This window comes from Monodon monoceros, unplaced genomic scaffold, assembly GCF_005190385.1.
Source record: "Monodon monoceros isolate NGI ecotype Baffin Bay Population unplaced genomic scaffold, NGI_Narwhal_1 Super_Scaffold_16, whole genome shotgun sequence".
Lineage (NCBI taxonomy): Eukaryota > Metazoa > Chordata > Mammalia > Artiodactyla > Monodontidae > Monodon > Monodon monoceros.
Genome location: NW_021703772.1, coordinates 844,242 through 865,584, shown reverse-complemented (window position 1 = coordinate 865,584; position 21,343 = coordinate 844,242). Strand labels below are relative to the sequence as shown.

Genomic DNA, 21,343 nt, shown 5'->3' with positions numbered 1-21,343 from the left:
CAGGGGTCCCTCCCCCCTCGGGGCTGGTGGGCGAAATGCAGCATCTCCGGGGGCTCACGCGCACCCCTCACCCTCAGCGACGCAGAGCACGTGGGGAGGTTAGGAACGATTAGCGGTTCCTGCTCTGTGCCTGGAGCGGGTGGAGGGCTCCAGGGAGGAGGTGGCCCGTGAAGCCCCCTGACCTGCGCTGGGAGAGAGCAGGTATTGGGCAGATGCAGGTGGGAGGGGAAAGGCACCCTGGGTGGGGTAGGGGAGCTGCCTGAGCGCAGGCTGGCAGGCTGGACCCACCCCCTCGGGATGCAGCTGCCTCTGAGGAGCTCCTCCTCCCAGAGCCTGCATCCTGGCAGGGCCGTGGCACCCAGACTTCTGCTGAGCCTCTCCTCAGAGCCCCCCAGCCCTCTCACGAGCACCCCGCCCCTGTCGCCCAGGCCCTGTCTCTGAGAGAAGCGGAGATCAGCCAGCTGAGGGAGGAGCTGTCCAGGGCCGCGTGGGAGCTGGAGCTGGTGCAGCACGAGGCCCGGGGCCGGCAGGAGCGAGCCGAGGTGAGCCCGCACCCCAGCCGGAGCGAGACACCTGGCCTGGCCGCCTGCACAGCCCAGCGGGGGCGGCAGACCCCAGAGGCACCCCCTCCCTGCCTGGTCCCAAGGATGCATCCCCTCCACCCAACCCACCAGAGCCTCCGTTTCCCCCAGGGATCTCCAGATCCCCTGCTGGGAGGGGACAGTGTCTCTGCGGGAAGCAAAGGCGATGGGGTGGGACAGGGGTGGGGGGCAGCAGGCCAGTCACCCTTGTGCCACTGGGCAGAAGCCAGAGAGGGGAGGGCCTGGCACCAGCAACAGAGGGGGCAGACCCAGGCTTATGCCCGCCAGCCCCCCAGCCCCTGGCCTTCCCTGTCTGACCTCAGCTGCCTGTGGCACAGCATAGCTGTAGGAGGTTCCCAGGGCCTCTTGGGGCTGACTTTCTGGAGAGGCCCCTCCCAAAGGAGAAACCCAGCGGGTAGGCCAGCGTTGTAACTGAGGCAAACACTCACCAGAAAGGACCCCATAGAGAATCCCCAGCAGAGCTGGAGGGAGGCATCCGCCGAGGGGCCAGAAGAGACCCCAGCAGGTAGCCGCCCACCCTGGGCCAGTGGGCAGAGGCCCACACGTGCATGGAGGCCACTGTGGGCAGCCAGCTGGGGTCACCTGGGGCCCCTGACTCCTCTTCAGTAGCCCCCGTCTGGGGGCACAGGGCAGGCAACAGCCAGTAAGACTCCGGGGAGCAGGGGTGGCCACACTGGGGCCCTGTGCCCCACCCCACGGGCGGGGCTGGGCACCGCTGCAGTCGCCGGCAGGGTAGCCTCGGCCTGTTTACGGAGTGGTGCCAGGCCCCGGGTGGGTGACGCAGAGGCCAGGGCCCTGCCGCTCACGGGAGGAGGGGGCCGGGGGGATGGCTCACGGTGAGGTCGGGGGACGCAGTCCCCCCGCAGGTAGCGGGGGTGGTCGAGGGCAAGGCCAGATCCTGCACTCAGGACTCCAGCCGCACCCAGTCGGCTCAGCTGGGCCAGCGCCATGTCTCCTCTGCCCCCGCCTTCGTTCTTCCAGCCTGCTCACCTTCATTTTTCACCCCGGTCCCTGGTGTTTCCCCAGCCCCGAGGGTGCGGGGTTAGATGCTCCCCTGGTGTCGCATTAATGGCTCAGTGAGTCCATGAACAAGTGAGTGGGTGGAACGCAGGCTGCAGGGCTGGGTGGCGATCCTCTGACCCCACAAGCGGGGCCGTGCTCAGTGGCCGCAAGGGGCCCTGGACGAGGGCAGGATGCCCAGATGGCAGGCCTGGGGAGCCCAGGCCGTTTGCTCCGACCTAGCGGGCCGGGGGGGAGGGGCGCTGGGCAAGGGAAGGAGTGTTGCAATTAGGAGTTGGCTGCCAGGGTGTTTCTTCACCCCCTCCTGATGCAGTGACCTGGACCCCCGGGTCACTAGCAGAGCAGTCCCTGGCAGCTCCTGGCACCCGGGAAAGTGTTGCCTAAGAGCCTCTCTCCCTGGAGCCCCCACCCTGCTCTGTCCTACCATGGGCACAGCCGCGAGGGATGTGGGAGCCCCATGGGACTGGGACCTCCTTTCCCCGACCACCCCCTAGCTGCTCCCTCGGGCCAGGAAAGACCCCAAGGCCCGGGAGCGGAGGCCCCGGCTCGCAGAGGGGCCTCTCTGGGAGTCTTCCCTAGAGCTGGCTCTGAGTCTCCCACTGGATGGGGGTGGGGGGGCCTGCCCGCCAGCTGGGCTCTTCCGGGAGCTCATTAAGGGTTCTTTTGCCACCTCGGCTTGGAAAACGGAAATTAAAACCCACTGAGAGGGGAGGGTGGGGAGAAATGCCAGCCACGGAACAGCAGTTGTGGGTGACCTACGAGCAAGGCCCCCGTCGGTGCAGGGGCTCCCGGCTTCGCCCTGCGGTCCCTGGCCACACCAAGCGCTCACTGCAGCCTCGCTAGGGCTGTCCTGGGGGCACAGCCAGACCTGGCCGTCCAAGGTGACGCTTCTCAGTGGAGAGGGACAGCAGGCGCCGGGAACAGAGGCGGCACCAGCGAGGTTCCTTCCCCGAGGGCAGGAAGCTTGGCCTGATAGAGCCCCAGCTTGCCAGATCCCTCAGGCAGTGGCCTGTGAATTGGGAAGGGGCGGGGGAAGGGTGTCTCCCAGAGACCCAGTCGGGGGCAGCAGGGCACCAGGCCTCCCTGGAGCACAGAGCCAGCTCCGTCCCTCGCCCTGCCGAGGAAACTGCCCCTGGGGACCCAGACCACCCCGGGCGGGTGGCAGGGGTATGTCCTGGCCAGGAAGCTAGGCTGGGTCTCGGGCTCAGGGTAAGCAGGTGGTGTCCTCATTCATGGACAGGAGGGGTTCTAGCACCGCCATGGCCAAGCCTGTGGCCCAGAGGACCCCCTGCTCCAGGTGGCCCTCTGTTAGCACTAGAGGAGCGTCTTGGCGCTGTGGCCACAGGAAAGCAGATTCAGGCCAAGCTGAGTCCCGCCCGCATGGATATCCAAGTTCGGAGCGTAGCCGCGGATCCAAATAGGGACGACCCCTGACCCCTCCCAGGCGTGTCGCGGGTACTCTCACACTTAGAGCCTGGGAGCTTCCCCCAATCCCACCCGCCTGCTTGAAAGTTCAGGGGGCAGGGTCAGCCCTTCCCATGGGAAGCTCCCCCCACCGCCCCCGACACCGGGACCTCTACACTGCCCCCCTCACCACTGGGACCCTCAGGAACCGGCACTGGCGGCACTGGCCGTGGTCATCCAGAGCCCCAGGCCCACCTTACGTGGCCCGAGTGGGCTGCCCGCCTGGCCCAGCACAGCGTGGGGCTGCCCGTGGGGGCCTGAGCCTCCCGCCAGGCACACTTGACGCTGCGGCCGGCTTGCTGCTCCCCCCAGGCCACCATCAGCGCCACGACCGCGGACCTGAAGGCCCTGCAGGCCCACTTTGAGGACGCCGTCTCGGCCCATCAGAGGGAGGCCAGGGCTCTGGGCGAGAGGCTCCGGGAGATGGCGGCCCAGTGGAGCAGCGCCAGGAGAGAGGTGAGGCAGGGTGGGAAGGGGGGCCCCTGCGAGGCAGGTGTGACCTGAGGGGTAGGAGGGGACCCGCATCCGGGACCCACCTTCCAACAAGCCGTGGGGAGACCCCGGGCGAGATGCTGCTGAGCGGGTGCAGCCCGCACACAGCGTGAGGCCTGGACGCCGCCGGACCAGGCCCTGGGGGGGCGAGGTCGCCCTGGGCGGGGGGAGACACGCAGAGTGAGTGGGGTGTCCCGGGGCAGCCACGCGCGGGCCCCGCCAGGGCCCAGAGGCTGGTGCGGGGCCCCCAGAGCCTTGTGAGGTGTCCCGGGGTGGGGGCCAGTCTGGACCCGGGCGAGCGGAGCTCGGCAGGCAGGCTGGGGAGGTGTTTCTGAAGGGAATTTGACAGGACGTGGGGACGCTGGGAGGGGGCGGGCAGGCGGGCACAGGGATTGGGGCTGGGGGAGGGGCCCCGGGGCCCAGCGACCTCATGCACTCCCCGGGCCGGGCGCCAAGGCTGGCAGGCGGGCGGGGGAGCGGCCAGCAGAGTGAGCAGAGGGGCCGGGCCCTCCCCCAGCCCCCCGAGCCGGGCCAGGAGAGGACGAGAGCGTGATTGAACATGACAGCCTGTTTACTTTGGCCCCCAAAGAGAAAGGTCTCCTTTCAACAGATTTCGAAGTCAGGCCCGGTCAGCGACCACACGGGGAAGCAGAATGAGATTTTAAAACTGGGGGCGGCAGGGGGAGGAGCCGGGGAGGTGGGGGCACGTTTGTGCTGGTGGGTGAAGGGAGAAAGCAATGCCTCGTGGGAAGTTCAGGTTCCCCGATCGGCCACCCCCAGAAAGGAGAGGGGCCCCAGAATGGGGACGGGGTGGATGGAGGCTGAGGCGGGTGAGGGGGGCAAGGGGAACAATGGCAGGGGGAGGGAGCCCAGAGGACCCTCCCAGGCGCCAGGCTGGCCCAGAGTCGCCATGGAAACCATAACACTTTCACAGCCTTTAAACTGGAGGAACGTCCAGGCCTCTCACAGCCGTGCCTGAGGTCCACACGCGCGTGCGTGCGTGTGTGCGTGTGTGTGTGTGTGCGTGTATCACACGCAATACATACACTGCCTGTGCACATGGAGACCACACCCCCATGCACACACGTGCACACACAGAGTGGCAGTGCACACACATGCACTCATGCGTGGACACAGCACTCACACATGCGAACACATATGGGCACCACATATGTGCAACAAGCAGCACACGTGACTCCGAGAGTCCTCACATGTATGAGCAGCACACATGCGTGCGAACGGACATGTGGGCACGCACGTCTGCACATAGGTGTGTGCAGATGCACACACCACACACTCACGCATGCTGTGTGCATACACACGTGTGTGCTTGCACATGCATGCACACGCGTGAACACACACACACACAGGCCAGGGCCCCTCAGCAGCCCCTCCCCCGTGCAGAGCCCTCGGGTCACCTCCCTGCAGGAGATTTCAAAAGAGTCTGTTTATACAATTTCTAGTAAAGAAATAATTATTATAATCACATTAAGAGATTTGGCTGTAAAATTCCTGTAAAAGGGGTGGTTGTTCTCATGAGGTGGGTGGGGGTGGGGCGGGGGGCCGCGTTTGTTTTGCTTGTTTTCATCTCCTCGGCCCTGGGAAATGAAAACAGCTTCTTTTATGATGGATAGGCCCTTTTGCTGGTCCTTGACCTTCGGGGTGGATTTCTGCTGAGCTCGGCGGAAAATGCTCCGTGCAGTTGTGGCTCCCACATGTGGGGGGCGGGAGGGGAGCGGAGGGGGGCCCTTCCCAAAAACAGAACAACAATAACAGCCGGCGGACGCGGGAGCCAGGCCGGCCGGGGGCCTGGACAGTGTCCCGCTGAAACAGCCAGCAAAGTGGGGCTCGCTCTGGCAAACCAGCGCCTGGATAAGGCTCCGTTTCTGTGGCTTCCCCCACCTCCTCCTCTGGGGCACGCCTTCTCCAGAGTGCACCGGTGGTCGGTGGGGAGACCAGGGATCCCGGCGAGCCCCAGAGCCTGTGCGTCGGGCCGGGCTGCCCCTTTCCGGGGTCTGCACTCCCTCCAGCACCTCCCACCAGAGGGTGAGCCCCGGGGGCCCTGAGGCAGCTTAGGAACCCAGGGCGCTTAGGAACCCTGACCGCCACTGACGCTTCAGCTCGGCTCTCAGCCCCACAAAACCACGGAGCCCGCAAGCCCTGCCCGGAAGCCAGGGGGTGAGGAGGGCCCCGGAGCAGGGGATGACACAGGTCCCGGCTCCAGCGCGGTGGGAGTCCCCCTCTGGGCCCGGAGCAGGTCTGGCAGGGGACGAGGACACACCTGCAGTCTCTCCCCCTCCTCGGGTCAGCTCACAGAGGTGCGGAGTGGCCAGAGGCCAGGGTCCGGGCTGCTGGGCCCTGAGGTCCCCACTGGCTCCACAGCCTTCCCACCCTGGGGCCTCTGCTGCCCTCACCCCTGGGGTTTAGGAGGCCCTCGATTCTGTGGCGGGCACCTTGAACCGTGCTCCTGTGACAGCGACAGCCCAGACCGAGCGGCCCTGCTGCGGCCAGAGGATGCTGAGGGCGCCGTCGCCCAGAGACCTGGCCTCCCCACTCCCTCCCTTACGGAGAGGGAGCCCAGGCCCGAGGCAGTGGACGTGCCCACGGCCGTGCAGAGCTCAGGAGCCTGGGTGCTGAGGCTGCTCTCCACACCAGGGTGGCCGGTGGCCCGGGGGCCACACCCTTATTGAAGGGGAGGAGCCGGCCCGAGGGACACAGGTGGGGACAGTGCAGACGTGTGGGCCGAGCTGTGTCCCACACAGGCCTTGCTGACCGGTGACCAACGTCCCCAGGGTCCAGGGAGGGAGCGCAGGGCAGCACCAGGGTCAGGAAGGGCCAGGGTGTCTCCTGCCAGGGCTCTGGGATGGGCCCCTGTGAGCCGTCCTGCAGCCTCAGTGGCGTGGGCAAAGCCAGGCTGCCTGCTTCTTCTTCGAGCACTTGACGACCCGGGGCCGGGGTGTGGGGGGGTGGGCACTGGCGCTGCCAGAGCAGAGCCAGAGGCCACAGCTGACCCTGGCCCGTGGCCCCCAGCTGGCCCCTAGAGACACACACTCCTCCCCAGGCCGAGAGGCTGCGGGCACAGCTGGACAAGGCCCAGGAGGGGCTGGCGGCCCTGCGCCAGGAGCTGCAGGGCAGCGAGGAGAGCCGGGAGAGGCTGCACAGGGAGGCCCTGGACGCCCGCCGGGCACTGGAGGATGAGGCCCGAGAGAAGGACATGCTGCGGGATTCCAACACCGAGCTGCGGGCCACCATCCGCAGAGTCGAGCAGGAGAAGGCCAGGTAGGGCGGCCGCCCCACAGAGCAGCCCTGGTCCTGTTGAGCTGGGCCAGATGATGGTGAAGTGGACACACCAAGCGGACCCAGGGTGCCAGCTGCCCGTCCAAAGGGTCTACGGTGCTGGCCCAGGAGGTGGAGGCTGGGACGCCACCAGGCCTGTCCTCGCCCTCAGGAAGTTCCGTTCAGCAGGCAAGACAGGCCCCAGGTGGCCAGAAGGAGACGCCCAGGGCTGGGGAGCAGAGGGAGGCCAAGGACCTGGTCAGTGGCTCCAGGATGCCTACCAGAGGCAGGACAGCCTGGCCGGAGCTGCGGCCCTCCCTGGGGAGCAGCAGAGGTGCCGGCGGATGCTGGACACTGGGTCTCTAGGAGCGTGGCTAGAGGGAGGGGAGTGGGGAGAGGGGCTGAGACACAGCGAGGGGCCCGGCCAGCTGGGCAGTCGGACCCAGACAGAGGCGTGCCCCAGGAGGCTGGGCTTCGGCACACTCGAATCGGATGTGGGGAGTGTCTGGCTGGAGTGAGGCGGGCGGCCTGCCGGGTGGCCAGGACCGTCACCTCGGGGGATGCCGGAGCCCCCAGGGAGCTCCCCGGCCCAAGGTTGTGACCCTCCGCTCAGCTTTCAGCGTTCCAAGGAGGAGAAGGCGCAGAAGGTGCTGGTCCTGGAGGAGGCCCGGGCAGCGGCTCAGAAGGAGGCCGGCAAGCTGCGGGCCCTTCTGCAGGGGGCAGAGCAGGCACGGGCAGACGCCCGCCGGCAGCTCCAGGAGCTACGCAGACAGGTGAGGGGCCGCCCTGGAGCCCACACCCCTCCAGGAGCGTCCCCCCCCCCCACTCCCCAGACTTGGAGCCACAGCAGAAGGGCCCTGCTCGGACTCACGGGGTCTGGGTTGGGTCTGCCTGTGGGGCACATGGACAAGCCCCAAACCCATTGGCTTAAAACAATCATTCGGACGCCCATGGACTCTGAGGCCCAGGAGTGCAGCCAGGGCGCCACGCGGAGGGGACTCCACTCCACAGAGGGACCGGTGGGGGGGCTCTCCCAGCACATCAGGCGTCCGGTGGCTGATGCTGGCTGTCGGGGGGACGGAGTGGGCAGCTCCCGTGGCCCCGAGTGGCCTGGGTTTTTCCCGTCACGGCCGCCTCAGGGCTCAGGGTGAACAGATGGGTACTGCTTCATCCTTTAGCCTTGGCGTCCGAGGTCAGGGCCACTTAACACTGACCACCTTGGTCTCAAGCCCACCCAGGAGGGCCCTAGACTGCCCTTCAAAGTGTGCACACCCAGTTTTGCCAGACTTCTGCAGACAAATTGGTTGGTGAACTGTCTACTGTAGGGACGGGCACAGGCACCCTTCCTCACTCGAGTGGCCTCTGCACCAGCATTTTTCACATCTCTGGGCTCCACAGAGTGTCCTGGCTCCAGAGACGAGACACCAGGAGAGGGTGTGGAGTGGCAGAGAGAGTCAGCTCCAAGGGCCTGGTCTTGCGGGGGACACGGCACAGACCCCAGGCTGGAACTGGACTTCGCCTTAGCCTCCCTGAGTGCAGTCTGCTGCCCGGGAGGGAGGCTCTCTCCCGGGCCATGTGAGCAGAGGCAGGGGTCAGGGAGGCCTGGCACAGAGGCCCAGGCGACCCCATCGGTGTCGACCCCACACACCCAGGTGATGTCACTGGAGGCCGAGAACCAGAGGAAGAGCCAGGAGCTGCGCCGGATGCAGGTCCGGGGCGCACAGGGTGTGCAGCAGGGGACGCTGGAGCTGCAGAGGCTGGCGGCCGAGGCACAGGCAGCCAGAGAGGGCTCACAGAGGGAGGTAGGAGCCCAGCAGCGCCCAGGGCTTCCCATCTGGCAGGCGCGGGGCCTCAAGCTGGGGGACTGGCTGTCTCCACCCCAGCCTGGGCACTTCCTGAGGGGCTGTGGCGTCTCCGTTTATCCCCCATCCACTCATGAGTATTCAAAGGGCACCTTGCCTGAGTCCACGGAGGGACCATCCCAGGGGATGGGGGCACGAGTCAGGCCGCGAGCAGGGTCTGCCTGGGGCTTGCCCCACGCAGGCCAAGGAGGGCACAGCCTGGGGCCATCGCCCCGTCTGGCCAGGGCTGTGAGGCTGCCAGTGAGCTCTGCTGCCTGCCAGGACCTGCTCCGTGGTTCTGGGGTGTCCCTCCCCACCTGGGCTCAGGTGTCCCCATAGTCAGACAGGGGGTGGGAAGCAGGTCCAGAGCCCCCTAGCTGTGACATGCCGAGCAGGGGCTAAGGCCAAGCGGGCTGGGGAGTCTTCAGAGAGCAGGTGGGTCTGGAGCCCCGAGTCCCTCCCCCAGGTCCTGAGGCTGCAGCACACCCTGGTGGAGGCGGAAGCCAGGGCCGCGGCCCAGGAGGAGCAGCTGGAGGAGCGCCTCTGCGAGAGCCGGGGCACCGAGCGGGCCCTCTGGGCCGAGCTGCACAGCGTCATCAGGAAGCTGCAGCAGGCCAGCGGCACGGCCGATGGCCTCCAGGCTCGCCTGGACGGGGCCTGCCAGCGGCTCGGCAGCCTGCAGCAGGAGGTGGCCCAGGCCGAGGGTGCCAGGAGGGAGGCGGAGGCCCAGCTGGGCCGGCTGTGGTCCACGCTCCGCCTGGGCCTGGGGCTCCGGGGACAGAGCCCCGTGGCCTCCCCCAAGCGGCCCGGCTCCCCTGCCAAAGGTCAGTGTCGTCTGTGGCTTCAAGCAGGCTCCTGTCCCAGCTGTGTCACCCTCCTGGGGCATCACCCCCGCCCCCCAGGGCTCATGACCCTCGGGTTAGGGTTAGGGTTAGGAATCCAAAGGAGGGATGTCTGGGAGCAGAGCCAGCAGGAGAGAAGCGGGGGCCTGAGTCCTGTGCCTCTCCCCAGGCTCCCCATGGCCGGGGACGGCAGAGAGAAAGGGGGACGGGGCACCTGCGTGTCTGCCACCGCATCCCCACCACGCTCTCTCAGTCGTCACTGTCCTGCAGGCTCAGAGGGCGCCCAGGGTTCCCCTGGGCGGCAGAGTGCCAGCACCCCCGGCCGGTCCCGCTCGCCGCTCCGATGGCCCTCACCTGCCCCGGGAGACTGCAGCACAGAGGGGGCCGTGGCCTCGGTGAGGGACGCCCTGAGGGACTTGGCGCAGAAGCTGCGGGATGCCCGGCGGGAGCGGGAATGGGGGCGGGGAGCGGCTGCTCACGCGGTCTGCTGTCCTTCTGTCTGTCCGTCCTGGATCCACTGAGACCCTGGCAGGCCCCTGAGGGACAGATACAAATAAATACCAGCAGCCCTCGAAAGCCAGCTGCCCCACTGTCCAGGGCTGCCCTCCGTCCTCAGACCAGGCAGCAGTGCCCGTCCTCTGAAGAACCAACCCAGGAGCTGGCCAGGGCCCCCCTAGAGTGCCCCAGTGACCCCACCCTGCTGCCCCGGGGATCCCGCAGGGCAGTCCATGAGCTGCCCCCGCCAGATTCGCCAGACTCGAAGGGGCGAGGGTGGGAAAAGACAGACTGACAGTGACGGGGTCCTCCACGGACACCTGCTCCCCTTCCACCCCCACCCCACCCCCTCCCCGCCCGACCAGTGCCAGCCCCGGGGACAGGCTCCAGCCCCACACAGGCCCAGATCCCGGCGGGGGGCCGTCCCTGCAGGTCACCCTGACCCCACCTACGGGCCAGCTCCCGTGCCCCTGCAGGCCCTGCTGCTCCGCTGTGTCCGTCCCACACAGCTGGACACGGGACCCCAGCCGCCACTCCAGCCCTCGGTGCTCCCCTCCCCGCACCCGCAGGCCAGCCCAGCCGCCCACCGCCCTGTCCCGCCCGAGCAGCCATGAGCTGCCCCACCCCACCCTCTAGCCCGGTACTTGGCCCTCCACCCGCCCCCGCCCACCAGCTGCCCCCTGACCTTGGTTCTCCCGCCCAGGATGCCTGGCGCTGCCAGGCGGGGAGCCTAAGCATCCGGCTGAGCGAGGCCGAGCGTGAGCGCGCCCGAGCCCGGAGCCACGCGGGCAGCTGCAGAGGGCCTGGCCGAGGCGGAGGAAGGTGACCGCCCTTCTCCACCCTGCCCTGGTCGCCACTACAAGGTCCCCCAGAGCCCACCTCCTGGCACCACGAGGGTCTGTCCCGGGAGCTGCTCGGGCTCGGGCCACGGGGCCAGACCCCGGAACCAGTGCGCCCCCTACCCCGAGGCGCCCCAGCACCTGGCAGCTGGGGGGTCTTTCTCAGCCGTGGCTTCCCCGTCACAAGGCAGTAAAGTCCAGGGACCTCCAAGGCCCGCCCCGACCTGGCCCCCAGCTACTACTCCACGCCGGCCTCCTGCAGTCTCACCTCTGGGCATCCGCACTGGCTGTGCCTTCCGCCAGGAGCCCTCTTCCCCCCCCCCGGGTCCTCGGCCCACGTCAGCTCCTCAGAGGGAGGCCCCCTGCCCTGCTGGTCACCCCACCTCCTTTCTGCCCCCCTTCCCCCACTCCTGGGTCTGCCCAGGAGGCAGGCCCGGGCCTGGCACGGAGTCCAAGGGAGGGATGTCCGGGAGCAAAGCCAGCAGGAGAGAAGGAAGGGTGGGGAGGGGCCTGGAGTCCAGGCAGAGGGAGCTGGCACCCCAGACCTGCCCCCGGGGACCTTGACTATGAGGCAGGACAGGAAGGGCAGGGAATTTTCAGAGGGGGGCCTCTCCAGCCCCTACCATCTAGGTGCCGGTCACTTAAATAAACCAAAGCCTCAGTTTCCCAGCCTGTGCAATGCGAGGGGCCATCCCCGAGAGGCAGCCCCACAGACCCTGGGAGCCAGGTGAGCTGCCCCGCTTTCCCCACAGGCCGGCGCCAGGCGGAGGGTGAGCTGAGCGGCGCACGGGCTGCATGGGCCCTGCAGGAGGAGGTGTCCCCGAGGCGCGGAGGAGCGAGGCTCCAGGTGGGCGCACCTCACACCCCGGGGCAGGGGGCGGGGTGGGGAGGAAGGCTTCTGGGAGAGGGCGGGTTCCGTGTCCCCGCGGGCAGTGGCACTGGCTGTGCTGGGCTGGGGCAGGCGGCCCCTGGGCGTTGGGCCCCCACAGAGCTCGTCTGGGCCACCCTGGTGGAGCCGTCTTTGCAGTGGTCCCAGCCCTTATTTCACAGATTTGCAGACACTGAGTCCTGAGCAGGGAGCCACCCGGCCCCGGTGGCACAGTCGGCGAGGGGCCGAGTCGGGGGCAGACCCCCGGCCTCCCAGGTCTGTGCTTTCGGCGGCAGGCATAGGGTGGCGCTGGCCTAGCCTTGGAGCTCTCCAGGTGTGTGGGGTCATATTTATGCCGCCGCGGGACCGCATTTTCTTCTATGACACTCAGACATGGAAGGAGGTTGCACAGGGTGGACTTGGGTAAATATGCCACGTGCTGGCCTTTGGGGTGTGAAGGTGGCCACCGGGGTGAAGTTTTCAGGTGAGGATCTGGGCCTGGGGTGGGGGCCAGGCCTGGGCGGACGGGGGCTGGCCCGGACCCCCCTCACTGCACCCCACCCAGGCCCGCAAGTCCAAGGAACCCTGGGCTGTGCTAAGATCCCTCGGCAGGACAGGGCCAGGGCCAGGGCTCAGCCGGGTCTGGGCCGCTGCGGCTGCTTGAGGACCTCAAAGCACCAAGAACAGCACACCTGGCTCGGGGGGTACAGGCCCCAGAGGCGGCCACCCCCAGGTGTCAGGGAATCGGGTCCCCCGGCCCCATGCTGAAAAGACGAGGCTGACGGAGACGGCAGAGTGGAGGGGCTGAGGAGGACACGGGCTCGGGTCCAGGCCACCCCCTCCCAGTGCCTTGCGAGGAGGGACCTGGAGAGATGGCCTTGCATGTCAGCATAGCAGTGAGCCGGGCGAGGCCTGTAGGGCCCCAGGGGCAGCCGGCAGGCAGGCCTGCCCTCAGAGGGCAGGTGCGGACGCCAAGCCTGCGCTGACTCGCTCCATGTGGGGCTCGGCCTGGAGCCTGGTGGCAGGGGCCTGGGTCCCAGGTGCCCGGGTCCCAGGTGCCCGCTAGACCAGGAGCCTCTGAGGAGGGGCCTCCTGCAGGCGATGGGCAGAGAGCAGAGAAGGAGCTCAGTCTGGAAAACATTTGTGAGCTGAGAGGGGATTTCTGTTTCAAAGGCCCCAGTGACTGAAGCTGCTGGAGAGAGGCTCGGAGGGCTCAGTCCCAGCGCCCAGGTGCCTGGCTGGGGGCTTGGGAGATGCCCAGGAAGTGTGGGGTCTGAGGAAGCAGGGGAGGCGGGGCCAGGCTGTTTCATTTTACACGTATGTCCACATGTATTTGTTCCATGCGCATTTGAAAACAGTGCTTCCTGTTTGCAGGTTACACGTTTTGAAATATACCTATTAAACCAAACTTCACATCATTCAAATATTCCACCTTGATTCTGTCTCCTGGATTTATCGAAGCTAAGATTCATGTGTGGAATTTTCCCAAGACAGTTTTTTGGGGCAATGTCTCCTTTTATCTCTAAGGGTCTGTAATTTCTAGATCTCTCTGACACGCTCTCTCTAACGTTTGCTTACTGGTCTGGAGGCCTCTGTGCCCTGCTCCGTGCTATTTGTCTTGAATTCTGCTCTGCCCGACGCTGGCAGTGTCCCCACCATCTCCTGACCCTGGCCTCTGCACTTTGCTCTGTAGGTTTTCGGCCATCGTTGCATCAGCCTGGCTTTGGTTACAATCCTACCTTAGAGTCTTTCCCTTTTGCAGGAGAATTTGCCCCACTTACAAGTTTTGTGATAACTTATGCTCTGCTTTTCCTCCATCGCTGACGAGACACCTGCCCCTTTAACGACTCCTCACGACTTCCTTTTTGTCCTTTCACTGTGGGGTCATCTGCCCGCCCCTTCCCTCCAGTGTCTGCATCCTGGTGGCGTCCGTTGTCTGGTCTCTTGGTCACTGCTTGGGGGAGGGGGGGTGTTAAAACAGTTGAAGTGTTTTCCCCTAATGTTCGGTGTTAAGTGTGAAGAGAATGTGTGTGTCACCTGAGCTCAAGGACCTCCCACGGCCACCCCCAGCAGCAGGGGTTCTGCACCTGTGCCCTGGCTCTGCTCTGCTCTGAGGGCTCCCCTCCTCCAGCCCTGCCCCACCCGTTTCTTTCTCCTCAGCGCCCAGGTGGGGTCCCTGAAGAGCTGGTCCCTGAGTCTGAACCCCACCCCACCCCCTGCCCACATCTGCCGAGACGGGGGCTTTGTGCTCACAGCAGTCCCCGCCGGCATCCTCCTCTCTGACGGCCCAGCTGCGAGTCGCCATGGACGGCTGACTTCACTCCACGTGTGAGCCCCTGTCCTTGGCCAGAAGTCCCGCTGGCCTGCCTGCCTGCCTGCGGGGCTGGGCTCCCTCCGGGCTCCCACACTTGGGAGGCTGGGTCCACCCTCCTGAGGCTCCGGGAAGCGTCTCCTCGCAGCCGCGGGACTAGGCCCCGTTTCCCAGCTGTCCTCTGGACACCTTCTCATAGGCTGCCCGCCGCTTGCCCCCACCCCCCGCACCGGCCTATGGCCCTGTAATGGACTAGGCCCGCCCAGCTGGGTGCCCTCCCCTTGGGTGAACTCGAAGCCAATGGGCAGAGCCTTCATTACAGCTGCAAATCCCTTCGCCAATAACCTGACGAACTCGTGGGACAACACCGGCCAAAGGTCACGGGCCATCTCAGAACGCTGCCCTTCACAGTTGGGTTCTGTTAGACACGTCAGCTGAGCTCTTCATGAGCACAGATGGCTCCCTGAGTCAGGCTCAGGTCCCACCTCTTCTGAGCGGGGCCTGTTTTTCCTTAGATTTCAGGCGCCTTGTTTGCCCTCTGACCTCAGTGTCAGACGGTGTCAAGAAATGTGAGGGTGTTTTAGGTTATTGGAGCTGCTCCTTCCAGAGCGGGAGCCAGAGGGCCCGTTGATCTTTGAAATGTTTGCCCTGCGCGTGGGGAGCCCGCTCCGCGTGCAGGATCAAACCTACCTTCAGTTTATAGGAGTTCTTTCCACTTCGAAACCGTCTCTTCCCACCCCCCCTCCCTGCAACTCTCAGCCTCCCACCCTGCACTCTGGGCCTGCCCCCCTCGCTGACCTCGAACTTCACCTTCTCATCGCGTCTCCCACCAAGTCTGGGAGGACTTAGGGTCTCCGTGGTCTTAGCCGCTCTGCCTTCTCTCCCTGCCGCCCCACGGCCCCGGGCTGGCGCTGGTGTTTTCACCGCAGATGGCTCGCCCTCCGGCTCCCTGCTGGGCTCACCTTCTCGAGAACATCAGTTACCGTTTTCTGACACGATTCCCCTTTCCTGCAATAACTCTGTTCTCTTTTTGATTCAAGACCCTCCGATCAGATTCCGTGGACCGACTGCTCTCCTGAATCACAGTTGACCGCGAGCGGCTCACGTAGTGATTCTTTTCCTCCTTTTGAGAAGGGAGTCCGGTCTCATTCCCAGTTGGGGCTGCAGAGGAACCCATCAGGGGCTTCACGCGTCTCTGGCCAGATGTTTCACACCCCAAGGAAAGGCAGAGAGGAAGAGCCCAAGGGGAGACGTGGGGAGCAACGGCAGAGACAGCACTGAGGCCCCTCCAGAACTTTTCTGTTCCAGGAACAGGGAGGGTGACGGCCCCGACCTCAGGGCAGAGCTGCGGGGTTGTCCTCAGGCTCCTCCCCCTGGCACTTGCCTGCCAGGGGAGTGGGGGCCTTCCTGGTGCCTCCCCCACCGTGACCCTGGTCCCTGGAGGCCTCCCCTCCACACCCCCACTGCCCCCTCCAGCCCCGGCCTCTGAGGTGCCCACGTGGGGTCTCCACACGGGGCGCAGACGGCTCTGCTGGAAGTTGTTCACGTATTCTCTACCCCTGTTCGTTCTTCTGGTTGATCAAGTGTTGAGCAAACTGTGTGTGCTAGAATCTATCCATCGTTTGTCCAATTTTTCTAAGAATTCTGGCAATTCGCAATTATCCTATTTTTAGGCCACTTGCCTCCATGTGCTCTCCATCTTTTGGGAACCCTCAAAGTCCCTGGTCTCCAGCTGAGGGAAGTCTTTCCCAATTTTTGTAACCTGTTGGTCATTGCAGTGGGCGCCCGGGAGGGGGTTCAGACACACCTCAGTCACCGGAGGCCCCGGGCACTCTCCACTCACAGCCAACCCAGGCTGCAGCGTTTCCAGCCCGCTGTGGGCTCAGGATACGTGGCCACACCGCCTGCCGCCCACTGCCTGCGCCACGTCCAGGCCAGGCTGCCAGGCGGCCAGCGTGAGCTAGAGCGAGGCTTGCATTTGACAACATCTTTCACGCTCATGGACTGGATTTTTCCCTCGTTTCACATAAGCCAATGTGTTTGTCAAGAGAAAGTTAATTAAAAACATATTTTTCTAATTAAATGGTAGGCTGTGCTATGCAAACAGTAAGATTCTTGTTTGAGAGCAAATCCCTCCCTGTTTCCAGGGCTACCCTGGGAATTCAATAGATCAACAATGCAGAACCGAGCCCCAAGGTTAGGACACGCGCGAACACAGCCCCCGGGGGGCCTGCAGGCAGCTGGCAGGGGCCTGAGCCAGCGGCAGGCGAGGCGCGGAGGGGGGCCTGGCGCCCGCCCACTGGGAGAGACCGCCCGAGGCTGTCCTCGGACCAGCGCCAGGTCACAGCCTCGATGGCTCAGAGGGGCTCACGGCGTCCACCAGCACCTCACAGTCCCTCGCACACCCTCCCCTCCTCTCCAGAGAGCTCACCCCCAGGGCCCAAATCCAGCTTCAGTCCAGGTTCTAGAGGCGAGGTGGGGAGCCGCTCGGCCTTCTGGGCGCGCTGTGGCTGGAGCGCATTCCTGATACTTGTCCAAGAATGTCTGTGCTCCTTTAGGGCACCATACTTGTCAGATTTTTTGTGTGTTAAGAGTATTTTATCTTCATAAAAGGAATTGGTGAGCTTTCCATCTCTTTCTACTACCTGGGATCATCTAAATAGCCTCGGAGTTAAGCCTTCTTGAAAGGTTACATTGAACTCACCTGCAAATGCCCTGCCCCTCCTGTCAGCTTAAGTAATACATTTTCATTTCCTCTCCCAGCTTTTCCCTCGCTGTCTCTGAGTTTTTCTATCTCTTCTGGGGTCAGTTTTGGACATTTGGAAGTCACCCATCTCATGTTCAAGTGCGCTGCCAGGAACTCGCTCTTATGTTTGGCAGCCATTTTTCATTTTTACACCTGTAGTTAGATCTTATTTATATCTATAGTTAGATCTGTTTCTGTCCCTGATGTTGGAGATTTTTATTTGTCTCTCTTTAAGTTGCCAACAGTTCATCTGTTTTATTGGTCTTTTCAAAGAATCAACTTTTATCTCTTTTCTCCTTTCATGTGGTTTATTCGTTTCAGCTTTTATCCCTATTGACACACTCTTTGTTGTTGTAATATTTCTGATTTCTTCAGTTGCATGGTGCTGTATTTATGTCTGGGCTTTACTCTTTCAATAGTAAAAGCATTCAATGTTATTGTGTTTTCCCTCGTTGTGGTTTGGTATGTGCCCCCATACGTTGTTGTTGTTGTTGCTTTATTTACTTTTGGCTGCATTGGGTCTTCGTTGCGGTGCACGGGCTTCTCACTGTGGTGGCTTCTCTTGTTGCAGAGCACGGGCTCTTGGTGCGTGGGCTTCAGTAGTTGTGGCTCGCGGGCTCTAGTGCGCAGGCTCAGTAGTTGTGGCGCACGGGCTTAGTTGCTCCGCGGCATGTGGGATCTTCCCAGACCAGGGCTCAAACCCGTGTCCCCTGCATTGGCAGGTGGATTCTTAACCACTGCACCATCAGGGAAGCCCCCCAAAGGTTTTTAACATGAATTCTTTTCCTTTCTTACCAATCCTCTAGGAGTTTCCGCTTTTATTTCTTCTTTAATTCAAAGGTTGTTTAGAAGAATAAACGCTGCGCCTCTTCTTGCGGCTGTGTCTCGTCTTACTGGAGAGGGGGCTGCCTTTGGGGCAGTTATAATGTTTTGATCAGCTTCTGGGTGGATCTTTGCTTATGTTCCTGGTTTGTCGGTTGTTTCTTGGTTGTCAGTTGTTTGCTTTCTTGGTTCGGTTTTGTCTCTTTGTTTGTGGTATGTTTGGAGGGAAACTGGACAAGCTGATTGCAGAGTTTACAGGGAAGAATAGATGTTTGAGATTTTCTAAGAAATTTTTGAAATAGTATTGTAATACTGACTGTAACAGTAGCGTGGTCAAAGCAGCAGGGGTTGGCACAAGGGTGGACGAAGAGGCAAGCAGGACAGGGCAGAGTCCAGAAGTTTCCAGCTGTCCCTAACCGGCACCAGATCCCAGCCTCCTGTCTGGGCTACTGAGGCCCACTGTGTAAAGTAAGGCGCTGGGGTCCCCTTATATTGGAGCACTTCCCAGCGCTAGCTCTGTCCTGTGACTGGCCAGAGGGCTCGCGAGGCTCCCAGAGGGCAGGGCCAGGTGGCCGTGCACTGCTGCCCAGCGCTCACCCACACTGGACACTTGCCAGCCGATGAACAAATCGATCCATTGTCGCCAGTGGATGAAAAGGCTGAGGACCTGAACTCCGAAGGATGCGCTGGGGTTGGCGGCAGGCTCTGCTCTTGTGCAACAGGCAGGGTGCGGAACGTTGCCTCCGCCTGCTGTGCTGGTGCCTGAGGCATTTCTAGCCTCTACAGACCCCCACTTTACAGCAGCCCCCATACAGGGGGGCGGGGGGAGGGGTGGTCCTCACAGTTCTTCTCCCGTCCTTCTCATGCTCCCGACGAAAACGCTGTGAGATCGCATCACACCCGTCCGCAGAGGGGGAAACCAAGGCTGGGGGCTGGCCCAAGGGCACGCGCCGAGCCCTGCCTCCTTCCCCAGGCCCGGGGTGGAACCACAGAAGTTGGCGGTCAAGCCTCGTGCGCTCCTGCAGCTGAACCCCCGCGCTGAGCGCAGGCTTGTGACGCATGCACGGCCAGCCGCCCCCCATTCAGGATCAGGGCTCAGAACCAAAGCAAGCCAGCAATGAGACTGACTCAGTGGGGCAAAGGGAGATGTTCATAAAGGGTGCCCCGTTCAATTATTATGGTTCATTTGAATTCCATAAACGTTGAGTCACTACAAGAGGAGCATAATGCTTCACACGAGTGGTCTGGAGCCTCTTTAAAATACCATGAAATATTTAAGCCATATTTGAAGGAAACTTCTGCTTTTCTACGGGAAAATGTGTACAAACAGAAAACTGTAATTTCCAAAATTGTAAAGAAGGGTGAAACCTCAATTTTAGGTACAAGCATTGCCCTCCCTTTCCTTTAACTTTCTAAACTGACAGACCCAAAAAAGTTCCTACAGGGTCACGACACCTGTCCCGCCCTCACCCAGCCTGGGACGGGGGTGCCCGGTTGCTCCCCCTCTTCCTCTGAGCCAGTCCTCCTCTTGTATTCAGTGAAAACGGAGTGGGAGATGGATGCAAAGCCCCCTTAGACACACGGCTCCCGGGACACAACTGCTGGGTCCTTGTGAATGGCACGTGTTTGCTGGCCGAGACACAGAAACTTGAGGGCTGAGCCTGGGTGGGCCCTCGGGGGTCCCTGTGCCTTCAGGTGTTCCTGCTCTGGCTCTAGACCCAGTCTCCCTCTTCCTAAACAAGCACCTCTTTGCCCGCCACAACCCACACCCCCTCCTCTCTCTGCTGGCCCCATCTCCCCTCCCCCAGCCAGGATTCTGGAAGGGCTGCCCCTCCCCCTCTCCCCAGACCGTCAGCACCGCAACCTCCCGGGACCCACACAGACACAGAGATCACCAGCAACTTTGGTCCCTTCCAAAGGGTGCTTTTTGGGTCCATGTCTACCCGAGCCCCTGGAGCTTTCCGCACAGGGGCCCGACCTCTCCCTCCGATCTCCGCCAGCTCTCTGGTCCTCCCTGGGCCCAGTCTCCTCTTTTCTCTGCTCCGAAGTCCACTTGGCCTGGACCCCTCCTCCCCCCACTCCCTGGCCTTCGGTGCCAGGGCCTCCATAGCCACTTGGTCCTGTGACACTGCCCCCGGCGCAGTGACCCCCGGGAGACCCCTCAACGTGCTCCCACACCCACCTTCCCATCCCAGCAAGTGGGCTCCGGACACCCCGCACGCAGTCCAAGCCTGGGAGCCCTCGGGGCACTGCCTGCCCCTCACCCACCACGCAGCCCTCGGGCTACCTCTCCATTCCGTGGCGCCTTCTTCCACTTCTTGGCTCCTTGAGCCCAAGCCGCCGCAGGCTCCGTATGGACAATCCCGGGGCCCCCAACTTGCCTTCCTCCGCCCCCCGCTCAGCCCCCGCAATGGGCTGGACGCGGCTCCTGATTTTCCAGAGTGCTCTGTACCAAAGGTCACCACCACCTCCTGCCCACCAGACACTCGCGGGCAGGACGGCATCCGTGTGCTCCCGAGAATCCCCAGGCCCCACCGTGTACCAGCTCCAGCCCGGGGACACCACAGGCGCCGTCCTCGTGAAGGCTCAGAGAGGAGGGGTGACAGGGAGGGGGCGGCGCAGCGGAAGAGGGGGGCGGCCGGCAGCACTCCGGGCTCGGGCAGCAGGGGTGGGGAGGCCTGAGTCACGGGGGTACGAGGCGGGCACAGGGGAAGAAGGCTGCAGGTGGAGGGCGTGGGGGCTGAGCCCCACCCGCCCCGGGAGCTTGGGAGGACTTCGGGGGACTGTCGCGGTCTTTCTTCCAAGGGCTGGAAGCAGGGCAGGGAAAACGGATGTGTCTTCTGAGCCACTCTGACCACAGCGGAGAACCCGCCTTTGCCCACGCCGCCGGGCCAACAAGGCCTGCTTCTAGGACCCCTCCAACCCCACCCGTGGTTACATCGGAAACTGCCCGATCCGTGCACACGGCACTCAACCTGTTCTTGCGTCTTTGCCTCCCAGCCACTGCACGTGATCTGGTCAGACGCCAGGTGCCACAGCCTCACCTGCAGCACACCCCGGGCCGTGCTTCCAGGCGGCCTGTGCCTCCCTCTTCCAGAAGCACTGGACACGCGGCACCAGGCCCTGGACGAGGGCAGAAGGCACAGGCAGGGCCTGTCCCAGAGGGGGCGCTGCTAGAGGAGAAGGTCGCCCCCCTGGAGCGCAGGTGCGGGAGGCCCTGCAGCAGGTGAGGGGCCCCGGGGGGACAGGGCCGTGCCTTCCCTTTAGGAATCGCTCCCTCCGTGTGAAGGGGAGTCCAGGGAGACGCTGGAGGCAGGTGTCAGGCCTGGAGTCACCCAGACGCGTCCAATCCCCAGCTGACAGAGGGGAAACCGAGGCGGGAGGGGCACGCAGGGAGTCAGAGCCCCAAGGCCTCTCCCTGGTTTCCTGTTCCACTGCGGGCGCCCCTACGACAGAAGGTGGACTGTGGACACACAGCTCCGGGAAAAATAATCAGCCGAGCCGGGGGCTCAGCCTCAGGCCGGAGTGACCTGCCTACGCGCGGCCTCTGCCCGGCCCCTGCCCGGCCCACGTGCTCTGGCGGCGGCGGCGGCGGGCGCAGCGCGCGGAGAGGCGTGTCCTGCGGGAGGAGCGGCCGCGCTGCGCCCCGGGCGGCCCGCCTGCAGGGGGAGCTCGCGGTGCACCGGGCCCAGGTACCCGGATCCGGTGGATGGTCCCCGGAAGAG

General features: G+C 63.9%; 1 protein-coding gene across 1 annotated transcript in view; it reads left to right on the top strand.

Annotated features, from left to right (window-relative positions):
- Positions 1 to 21,343, top strand: part of CROCC2 (ciliary rootlet coiled-coil, rootletin family member 2) — a 77,729-nt gene that overhangs the window by 47,148 nt on the left and 9,238 nt on the right. The window contains 16 exon segments of the mRNA XM_029225589.1: positions 429 to 542; positions 3,399 to 3,542; positions 6,640 to 6,857; positions 7,468 to 7,627; positions 8,507 to 8,656; positions 9,162 to 9,519; positions 9,808 to 10,007; positions 10,754 to 10,824; positions 10,826 to 10,854; positions 11,624 to 11,942; positions 13,900 to 14,067; positions 15,896 to 16,005; positions 19,814 to 20,217; positions 20,619 to 20,784; positions 20,787 to 20,844; positions 21,115 to 21,310. Of these exon segments, the coding sequence (XP_029081422.1) occupies positions 429 to 542; positions 3,399 to 3,542; positions 6,640 to 6,857; positions 7,468 to 7,627; positions 8,507 to 8,656; positions 9,162 to 9,519; positions 9,808 to 10,007; positions 10,754 to 10,824; positions 10,826 to 10,854; positions 11,624 to 11,942; positions 13,900 to 14,067; positions 15,896 to 16,005; positions 19,814 to 20,217; positions 20,619 to 20,784; positions 20,787 to 20,844; positions 21,115 to 21,310 (2,865 nt within the window).